Genomic DNA, 11,188 nt, shown 5'->3' with positions numbered 1-11,188 from the left:
TTGACTTATCCAAAAGGGAAATGATCTATCTTGTAGATGTAAGCAGCATAAACGCAGAAGGAACTGAACATGGACTCTTAGTGTGCCCAAGGAAAAATGGAGACAATTTATCCGTATCTGTGAAGCTCTTGGCAGCTAAAGGACTTACTGTCAAATTCCAAGGTAATGAGTGTGTTATCCTGCATGGAAAGCAGGTAACAGCCAGTGCCAAAATAAATGAGCACTTATATAATCTCAACAGGTAAAACTATGCAGACATGGACACAATGGTGGAGATTTTTTAAACAGGTGTAAAGTAGAATTGTCTTAGTTGCCCCTAGCAACCAATCAGATTCCACCTTTCATTTCTCAAAGCATCTGTGAGGAAAGAAAAGTGGAATCTGATTGGTTGCTAGGGGCAACTAAGACTATTCTACTTTACACCTGTTTGATAAATCTCCCCCAATTACTGTATCCACAATGACTTGCATCCGAATTCAGCAGCAATGAAGATCATCCGACCGGTACTGCAGTATCGGCCGGGATGATCTTCTCTGACACCTGCCGTTTCGTGACCTGGCCGGGTCACAAAATGGCCGGTGTCTTACACCATGTGAACATGGCCTCAAGGTGTTCAACTAAGGGCGAAGCAAGGGTAAAGCATCAGTAAAGGTCCTATTAGACAAAGCGATTTTGATTAATGATTAAAGATAAACGTTGGCAAACAAGATTGTTTATTGTTAACCTGAAATGGTTCACCATACACAGAATGATAGTCGTTAGTTACGCTTGTTACATCGATCTTTACTGTGATCGTTTACTCCATCTGATCCCAGGAAAAGAAGGAGCGATTTGGAATTACACTGAACGACTGGTGAATGCGGAATTACAGCGAATGGATGTGGAATTAAAACAAATGATTAACAAAATGATTAACAAATGATGAACAATTAACAATGATCAACGACACATAAAAAAATTTTGATCATCGCCTGCAATTACACAGGACGATTATTGTTATTAAATCTAAACGATATAACAATTTTCCGTGCTAAAATCGTCGTGTTGTAAGACCCTAATTATCTCATACAAGGCGAGTTCAGTTCATGAACCCACAACCCTGGGAAGAAATGTTACAGCTTCCGGACAGAGAAGCCAGTTAATGGATAAGGGCAGCAAAGGAAGAAATTCAATCTTTGCATTACACTAAAACCTGGGCATTGACAGACCTGCCAACAGGGAGAAAAACTATTGGCTGTAAATAGACTTAAAATTAAATACAATGACGAAGGCACCATTGAACGATTTAAAGCATGACTTGTTGGCCAGGGATACTCTGGAAAAATATGGAGAAGACTACGAAGAGACATTCGCTCCAGTGGTTAAACACGCTATAACCAGAACTTTTCTCTCAGTAGCAGCTACTAATAAAATGCAGGTGAAGCATTTCAATGTAAAAACAGCTTTCTTACATGGGGAATTAACTGAAGACATTTACTTGGAACCACCAGGATTCAAAGAAGAGCAACGACCAGACCTAGTATGTTAACTTCAGAAAAGTATATATGGTCTGAAACAGGAAACCAGAGCATGGAATGTAAAATTAAAAAAGGTACTTACCAATGAGGACTTTCAGCAGAGTAAGGCAGACCCCTGCCTGTACACAAAGAGACTGACAGACAGATGGATTTTTGTGCGTATTTATGTGGATGATCTTCTAGTCTGTTTTGAGTGACAAGTGGATGAACAAGGAATACTACAAACATTGAATCTGAAATTTGAGACCAAAAATCTTGAATACATAAGCAACTACCTTGGCATTCAGGGGGAAGAAGATAGAAATTTTCTTCTAGACCACAAGCTCAAAATTTAGGTAAGAATTGAGACTTTTGGATTGGAAGATGCAAAAGCAGTGAATTCCCCCATGGAAACCAACTACATGATCGTCCAATCATGGCGATTGGGGGGGATGGGACCAACACCCCCTGTCTCGGACAGCTCCTAACACCATCATTTTCCGGGTCACTGGATCGTCAGCAGCCTTATTCTGCTGTGACTGGCAGCTCAGAAGAAACATTTTGTGCTGCACTGGTGGTATTTGCTTAAAACTGTACCCACAATCTGTCCCACCCAAACCACTTGTACCTTCAGATAGCTGCTTTTAATCCAAGATCTGTCCTGGGGTTCGTTCAGCAGGTGATGCAGTTTTTGTACAAGTGAATATAAGGGAATTCCCTCCCCTGTATGACGCGGGTCCATTCATTCTAAGAGAGACGCGTCATACAGGGGAGGGAATTCCCTCCCACTGGGGGCGGGCCGGCCGGCCTCCAGTGCCTGAGCATCGGCCGATTCCCGTGCATAGAACGGTGCCGTGCACGGGAACGGGGCCTTGGTCGAAAAACGGACCGTGGCACTGGCTTCCCAGTGCCGGCGCCGTTCGATAGGCAGGTTCAGATTAAAGAGGATGTACCAGGTGCATTCTGACATCTCTACACAGGTGTAAATACCTTATTTCATATCATACGTCATGGTGCTTGTTCAAGTAAGAAGTGTCCTTTTATCAACTGCAGATTGTATTAAGTGGGCGTGGCCTCACGGCATTACCGCCACTTAGCCCCACCCACAATGGCACAGTCGGCTCCGCCCCCTTGACGCCCATTGGTTGGCCGACGTAAAGTGGGTGGGTTCTAGACATTTCGGCCAGCCTGTTCCAATTGCCGGCGAGGGGGCGGGGCCAACTGTAGCGTTGTGGGCGGGGCTAAGTGGTGCTAATGTCGTGAGACCCCGCCCACTTAACACAATCTGCAGTTGATAAAAGATGACTTTTTACTTGAACAAGCACCATGACGTATGATATAAAATAAGGTATGAAAACCGCTAAATTTACCCTTTACACCTGTGTAGCAATGAGAGAATGCAAAAAGGAGGTGACAGTGTCACTTTAAGTACCTTTTAATGTATATATTGAAGAGTCAACTTAACCTTCTTTGCCATTCCATTCTTTATCAGACAGCTCTCTTTTAAAGCAACTCTGCACCCACAATTTGTCCCTCCCAAACCACTTATGCCTTCGGATAGCTGCTTTTAATACAAGATCTGTCCTGGGGTCCGTTCGGCAGGTGATGCAGGTATTGTCCTAAAAAACTACTTTAAAACTTGCAGCCCTGTGCCCAACGGCCGTGGCTTGGAGTATCTATGCCCTAACTTTGCACCATCCCGTCGTCCCTCCTCCCCACCCTCTTCACCATTTTCCGTATTCCTCTGCAATGAAAACTACACAGGTGCCTTAACGATCCATCCCATGTGCCGTGTTGACACATGTGATGAATAGTGGAAAATCTGCCTGGAGCATTTCTAATGATGAGGAGGGCGGGGAGGAGGGACAGAGAGGTTGTGCCAGCCTAATGCATACACACTGTAGGCCACGGCTATTTGGCACAGGGCTGCAAGTTTAAAAGTAGTTTTTTTAGGACAAGCGGTTTAGGGGGGGTCAGATTGTGGGTACAGAGTCACTTTAAATTAACCCCATGACATGTGCCACCTTCCTTTTATTGTTTTAACTGAAATAATTAACCCTTAGGGGACACAGCCAGTTTTCATTTTTGCGTTTTCGTTTTTCCCTCCTCGTGTATATAAGGCCATAGCGCCTGCATTTTTCCACCTAGAGACCCAAATGAGCCCTTATTTTTTGCGCAACTAATTGTACTTTGCTAAGGCAGATGTAATTTTTGCCTAAAATGTGCCGGGAAACCAGAAAAAAATTATATGTGTGGTGAAATTGAAAAAAAAAACGCATTTCTTTTATTTGGGGGAAATGTGTTTTTACGCCATTCGCCCTGGGGTAAAACTGACTTGTTATGCATGTTCCTCAAGTCGTTACGATTAAAACGATATGTAACATGTATAACTTATATTGTATCTGATGGCCTGTATAAAATTCAAACCGTTGTTAACCAATATACGTTCCTTAAAATCGCTCCATTCCCGGGCTTATAGCGCTTTTATCCTTTGGTCTATGGGTCTGTGTGAGGTGTCATTTTTTGCGCCATGATGTAATCTTTCTATCGGTACCTTGATTGCGCATATATGACTTTTTGATCGCTTTTTATTACAATTATTCTGGATTTGATGCGACCAAAAATGCGCAATTTTGCACTTTGGGATTTTTTTGCGCTGACGCCGTTTACCGTGTGAGATCAGGAATGTGATTAATTAATAGTTCGGGCGATTACGCACGCGGCGATAGCAAACATGTTTGTTTATTAATTAATTTATTTATTTTTATTTATAAAATGGGGAAAGGGGGGTGATTCAGACTTTTATTAGGGGAGGGGATTTTGTGTTATTAAAAATACTTTTTTCTTTTACTTTAGACATATACTAGAAGCCCCCCTGGGGGGCTTCTAGTATATGCACTCTGATCTCTCATAGAGATCCATGCAGTATAGTTATACTGCATGAATCCATGAGATCGGTGTTCTATTACTTTTGGCTGCTGCAGCCAAAAGCAATAGAATGCCGAGCCGGGATCAGCGCCATTACGGAGCAGACCCCGGCCCGGTATGGATGCAGGGATCGCCCCCCCGCAATCGCGCCGCAGGGGGGCGATCCCCCCACTAGACCACCAGGGATGTATAACCGCAAGTATTTAGAAGCAGCTGTCAACTTTGACAGCTGCTTCTAAGTACTTAATTAGCGGGCACGGCGATCGGACCGTGCCCGCTAATAGCCGCGAGCCCGGGCTACACGCGGCACCCGGGATCGCGGCAGTTCAGAGGGTGGTCGCCGCGCGACCCCCCTCTGAACTCCCATAGCGGCACGAGGACGTTAAATAACGTCCTGGTGCAGCTATGGGTTAATTAGCACACTAAACAAATGGAACATACACCCCTTCAACTTCACCATAATTATTATTTATTTATTTTTTTAAAGCGACAAATACAATACCCATTTCATTTTTTGGGTTCTGGTTGCCTTTGAAAACAGTGCACCAAGGATCTCTTGTTACCTTATCCCCAGCCCTATCCAAAACAAAAATGACCAGAAAGTAGGTAGGTGAAAGGGGGTGGTATACTGCTCTATATACATACAAAGTAGGTAGGGGTGGTATACTGCTCCATATACGAGGGGCTGCTGATAAGTCTTTGGTTTTGAGTTCTTTTATGTTTCTATGGTAACAAATGTTACATCACATGAAATCCTTATGTGCCTAATATATGTTTTCAAAATTCTGTGTATGTAGCTTATGGCAACAGTGATCTAGGCACGCAGGAAAACAAAATGTCGGAGTCTAAGGTGATATTCACGGCAAATGAGAGGAGAGGAGTGATAAAATTTTTTGCTTCTACAAGGAAAGTCTGCGAAGGATATATTCATGGTGATATGTCTCAGACATTTGGGGATCAATGCCCTTCATAGCTGGGTTGCTGAATTTAAAATGGGCCGCTTCAGCACCAATGATGAGGAACGTCCTGGAGGACCGAGAGTGGTTGTTGTTGTTCTGGAGATCATCGATGGTGTGCACGACCTCATACTGGAGAATCGGCGAATTTCAGCTAAAGGAATAGATCATGGGGATAGATAGGAAGACATCCATGAACATTTGAACATGAAGAAGCTAACTACAAAGTGGGTCCCCAAGTGTTTGACAACAGATCAGAAAAGCATGCGAAAACTTCCCGGTGCATTTGCCAGTGTTTCCGGACTGAAAAGAACTTCCTGGAACGACTGGTCACTATGCATGAGACCTGGATTTATTTGTATGATCGGTACGGTTATGATCAAAAGTTTACATACCCTAGCAGAATTTTTCCTTTCTTGTCCTTTTTTCAGAGAATATGAATGATAACACAAAAACTTTTTTTCCACTCATGGTTAGTGGTTGGGTGAAGCCATTTATTGTAATAATACTGTGTTTTCTCTTTATGTCATAATGACAACCAATAACATACAGCCCTGTTTCTCTATTTTAGCCTGTTGTGCTATACTATTGCATTATGGGGATCTGCAGCTCCATCATTTATCTACAAACTGGTGTATTTCAGGTTTATGCTCTTACTGTAGATTATACTCCACATGCTAATTGCTATACTTTACAGTAACTTATAATATGACATATTCAGCTGTTTCCCATTGTTTGTTTCATCTGTTCTACATGTTATTTAGAATTTTTTTAAAAATCATTATTTTTGGGGTGTGGAACCAATTGTCTGCATTTCAATGATTTCTTATGAGGAAATTTGCTTTGGTTTCATAGTGATTTGGATTACAAGCATGGTTCCGGAACGAATTATTCTCCTTCTCCAAGGCACCACTGTATATAAAAAAGACATCCACCACCCAAAAAAATAAAAGTTCCCTTTCTCTACATTATAACGTAAAACAAGAAATGGTATTGCCATGTCTGTATTGACCTGAACCATAAAATTACTTTTATTATCATGAAAACTGCAAAAAAAATAAAAATAAACTGCCAGGTACAAGTGTGTGTATGTGGCAATAGAAACGAATGGGTCCGCATTCATTTGCAGACAGAATAAGCATTTATGTGAAAGAGGCCTTAGATTTAGAATATACATCTACTTAGAGCAGGCATAGATTTTATTTTCTAATGATTTACTTTGCATGGTGTCTAGAAAGTCTGTCCTTAAAAAATGGCTACACAAGGTAGTCTAAGTAGTGGTCACCGCCTGTCAGCTGGGTTATATGGCGGCCATGGTCAGTCTGTGACAACAGCCATGACCTCTCCCCTCTAGACGCCTCATGATAACCTGACCTCTCACTGACATGGCGCCGAACATCCGACCCCCTTATTAGCTCGCGCTTTCTATACTGCGCAGTTTGTTCCCTCTCGCTCGCCGTTGAACGGTCGCAGCGTGTTGACGTAGCTGTGCGTCATCTCCAGGGCAGCGGAAAATGGCGGAGGCTTTACCGGAGGCCGGACGGTACTTCTGTCATAGCTGTTCGGCCGAGATCAGCCCTCGTCTCCCGGTAAGAACGGAAACTGGGCTGGTGATAACGAGAGTCTTCAGGCTAGACACGAGTTAGGGGAAGCGAGAGAAATCTAGGACCGGCCCCTGTAAGAGCTGTCATCTGTGCGGGATGACATGCTGGAGAGGTGGATAGCATCCATCTCCTTCACGGCGAACCGGTGTTCTCACCAGGACCAGGTGGTAACGCCGCTGTGTGCCGGACTCTCCCCACAACCGTGTAGCAGCGGCAAACATAGCCCCCCAGGCCGGCTTTGTGCATGAAGATGGCGCTGCCTCATGTTGTTTGCAGCTTGTGTTGTAAAATCGTATTGACAGATAGGTAATGTGATGGCCCATAGCCAGGACAGCTGTTTCCTTGACTACCATGTCTATAGACACTAGCTGTCACATAGTCACTCGCAGATTATTGCTGATTGCTGGCATCTACTGTTGAGAGAACTGGAACATCCCCGCTGTCTCCAGGTAGTTCTTCGGGATGCCAGGAACCATAACCAGCTACATGTGATGTGTGCAAGCACTGCAATGCTTCCCATCTGTGTCTGACAGCGTCCAGCCATAGGTGACTGGAGACTGACACTTCCCATTGAACTGATGGGGTTTGTCATTTTGCTGGATTCTAACAGGATAACAATTAAACAAACATGGCCACTTTCTTCCAGAGACAGCAGCACTCTTGTCAACGGTTTGGGTGGTGTTTTATAGCTCCCCGCCACGTTAACTCCCCACTACGCTGCAGAAATAAAACTAGTTTTTCTCCAAAATACCTGCCCCAGGAGAAAGGCCAAGCCCCGAAGCAGACACCGCGTGAGGACCTATACAACATGGTTAGAGATGAGCGAACCTGGAGCATGTTCGAGTCCAACCGAACCCAAACGTTCAGCATTTGATTAGCGGGGCTGCTGAAGTTGGATAATGCTCTAAGGTTGTCTGGAAAACACGGATACAGCCAATGACTATATCCATGTTTTCCACATAGCCTTAGGGCTTCAACTTTAGCAGCCACCGCTAATCAAATGCCGAACGACCGGGTTTGGATGCATTCGAGCATGCTCCAGGTTCGCTCATCTCTAAACACGGGACCTGTGGTTTGGATGTGGCTACATGCTGGTACACATTTGCTTTAATTGCAAACTCCTGAACTGGAGACAAGAGTGGCGCTGTCTCTGGAAGAAAGTGGCCATGATTTTCTAATGCTGGATAACCCCTTTTTTAAAAAATAAAATGCTATCCATATAAAAATGAGCATCGAGAATAAACCAATCTAAAGGGACCCTGCGGACCATGGTTCAGGCAGTTAGAATATACTTTATTCATACTTTAAAATGCTTTAAATGCATTGTAGATTTTTTTTCAGTGATAAGAAACAAAAATACATATTCAAAATATGGAAATAAATGCTGTAGATAGGGAGAAAAATACAAACTAGCCAGTTTGCAGGTGAGAATTACATGGGCTGTGTAGAAGTATAACGAGAGAGTACCTGCAGCAATAAAAACAAGGCATTCCACTATCAGGAAATTGTATTTAAAGGGAATGTACTGTTACATCGTTTTTTTTTTTTTTTTTTACATGAACAGACTGGTGCAGGGATGCCGGTGCAGCAGTCCTTGTACCACCCCCCCCCCCCCCCCCTTAACCACCACCTGTTTCCTGCACACTGTGCTGGTGCCATGCACAGGAACAGGCGGCGGTTCCAAAAAGAGGACCGCGGCATCCCTGCGTCAGTGCTGGTCTAGTCATGTAAAAAACAAATGCAGTGTACCGGAGGACTTATAACTCACTAATACAGTGTAGTCACTGTATTGGCCTCATCATCCTTCACCCCGAGAGGAAATGCAAAATAGAAGAACTACAGTTTGTATATTGTGTTCAGCCCCCTGACTCTTCCATTTCTCCTGAGACAGTGCACCATCCTCTGTCTAGGAGGCTTGGCTGGATTTTGTCTCTTATCTGTTGCTCTATCACTGTCTCCCAGCTTATATATTAGCATTTAGGGAAAGTGAGGTGTGTTTACAGCATGCTGCCTTGTGCTAAATGAAACTACAAAACAAGCAGGCAGGGAGTAACTGCAGCAGGTGCTGCATCTTCATTGATTGTGCAATAGTCCTCAGTAAAATCAGATGTCCTACAACAGTTTTGACTGGGGAATAGGTGGGGGTGCTATAGGAGGACTGTGATGAACAGCTGAGGGAGAACAATGGGGGAGATTTATCAAAGGGTGTAAAATTTAGACTGGTGCAAACTGCCCACAGCAACCAATCACAGCTAGTCTTTCCTTTCAGCACTGCCTAAAGCTGAGTGGTGATTGGTTGCAGTTTGCACCAGTCTAAATTTTACACCCTTTGATAAATCTCCCCCAATGTGTTCTAGCAATTGTAGTACTGAGCAAGGAATAACTGCAAAATACAGAAATAAGGCCCCATTCACACTACAGAATCGGCACAGAGATTCTGTGCCAAACTGCCCCCCCCCCCCATCCCGCTGAATCCGGCCTTCAATAGACTGTACCACCAGGCCCAGGCTGAAGCACTGGAAGCGGGCCGACCCACCCTTAGTGGGAGGAAACCCCAGCCCCTCTATGATAGGGTTCCATTGATTCTAATGGAGTCATGTCATGGAGGGGCTTGAGTTTCTTCCCACTAAGGGTGGGTCAGCCCGCCTTCAGTGCTTCAGCCTGGGCCTGGTGGTACAGTCATTTTAAATGTGTTTGAATGGGAGGGCCTCCGTTCTATGCGCCTTTCCCTCTTAAATAATTGACATGTCAATTCTTTGAGGGGAGAGCAGAGGCCCGCAAAGTCTCTCATTCAAAGACATTCAATGGGCCCTAAGACTCCCAACAAATTGGCTTTTAGTGGTTTCCAAAGTTGGGCAGACAGGGAAGCAATGCTACATGCTTCTGCAGCAGGTTTATTTATTTATTTTTTAAACTAAGTAACTTTTAAAACTGGTTGCTATGGGTAAATCAGGCCAACAGCTCAGCTTTTATTTCAACAGAGGAATGAAGGCGGACCTGTAATTATCTTAATTTGCCCATGGCAACAAGGTTTTTTTTTTTTGTTTCTTTTTTAATTCTCCCTACATATCTCACATCCTGTAAACTGCATTTCTGAGGGTCTGAGAATGATTGAAGATTTCAGGCACGGGCTGTGTTCACTATTTTGGTTAGTATGTTTATCCAAAATCGGAGGTGGGTCAGAAGAAAACACAGAGAAGGTGCAAATCCTTATAGTTTTCCTGCCAGTTCCATTTCAGGTTTTGGCATTAAAAAACTGACCAAAGTAGTGTGTGTGTGTGTGTGTGTGTGTGTGTGTGTGAACATAGGGGGAGATTTATCAAACATGATGTAAAGTGAAACTGGCTCAGTTGCCCCTAGCAACCAATCAGATTCCACCTTTCATTTTCCAAAGAGTCTGTGAGGAATGAAAAGTGAAATCTGATTGGTTGCTAGGGGCAAATGAGCCAGTTTTACTTTACACCATGTTGGATAATTCTCCCCCATAGTCTCAAATGTTGTGTACCCTTTTTTTAGCTCATGGAAAAGACTAAGGGGGAGATTTATCAAAGGGTGTAAAATTTAGACTGGTGCAAACTGCCCACAACAACCAATCACAGCTCAGCTTCCAGCTCTGGTGAAAGAAAAGAGGAGCTGTGATTGGTTGCTGTGGCAAGTTTGCACCAGTCTAAATTTTACACCCTTTGATAAATCTCCCCCTAAGGGTCCATTTACACAGACAGATTTATCTGACAGATCTTTGAAGCCAAAACCAGGAACAGACTATGAACAGGGATCAGGTCATATAGGAAAGACTAGAATCTATCCTCTTTTCAAATCCATTCCTGGCTTTGGCTTCCAAAATCTGTCAGATAAATCTTTCTGTGTAAACGCACCCTAACATTATTATTATTTTTTTCTTTGTGCAAGGTTTCCAAAGCCTTTACCAAAACATATGGCACCACTTGAGGTTGTCCGGCGTGCGAAACATTTTGTTATATAGAAAATTTCTGCGCTCCCTCAGTGTCCTCCGCTGTCTGCAACCTAGGCCATCACTCGTTGTGATGCTGTCTCTTTGTGATTGGCTGAGCAGACTGTCACTCCAGGGATGAGTTAGTCTCAGAAGTGGTGGGACTGCAGTCAGCGGGGGACACCACAGCCGGACACTGGAGGAGAGGTAGGCATTTGCTTTGATTGTCTATATAGCTGCAGGTTTATAACTAAA

At 43.8% G+C, this 11,188-nt stretch overlaps 1 protein-coding gene across 1 annotated transcript in view; it reads left to right on the top strand.

Annotated features, from left to right (window-relative positions):
• Positions 1-6,830: 6,830 nt before the first annotated feature.
• RNF126 (ring finger protein 126) overlaps positions 6,831-11,188 on the top strand; it is a 32,025-nt gene continuing 27,667 nt past the window's right edge. The window contains exon 1 of the mRNA XM_069964452.1: positions 6,831-6,969. Coding sequence (XP_069820553.1) covers positions 6,895-6,969 — 75 coding nt within the window. The 5' untranslated portion in view covers positions 6,831-6,894. The remainder of the gene's footprint in view (positions 6,970-11,188) is intronic.

The sequence above is a fragment of the Dendropsophus ebraccatus genome, chromosome 3 (genome assembly GCF_027789765.1).
Source record: "Dendropsophus ebraccatus isolate aDenEbr1 chromosome 3, aDenEbr1.pat, whole genome shotgun sequence".
NCBI classification, from domain to species: Eukaryota; Metazoa; Chordata; class Amphibia; order Anura; family Hylidae; genus Dendropsophus; species Dendropsophus ebraccatus.
Note: the sequence above shows the minus strand (reverse complement) of the source record. Positions and strands in the feature narration are given on the sequence as shown.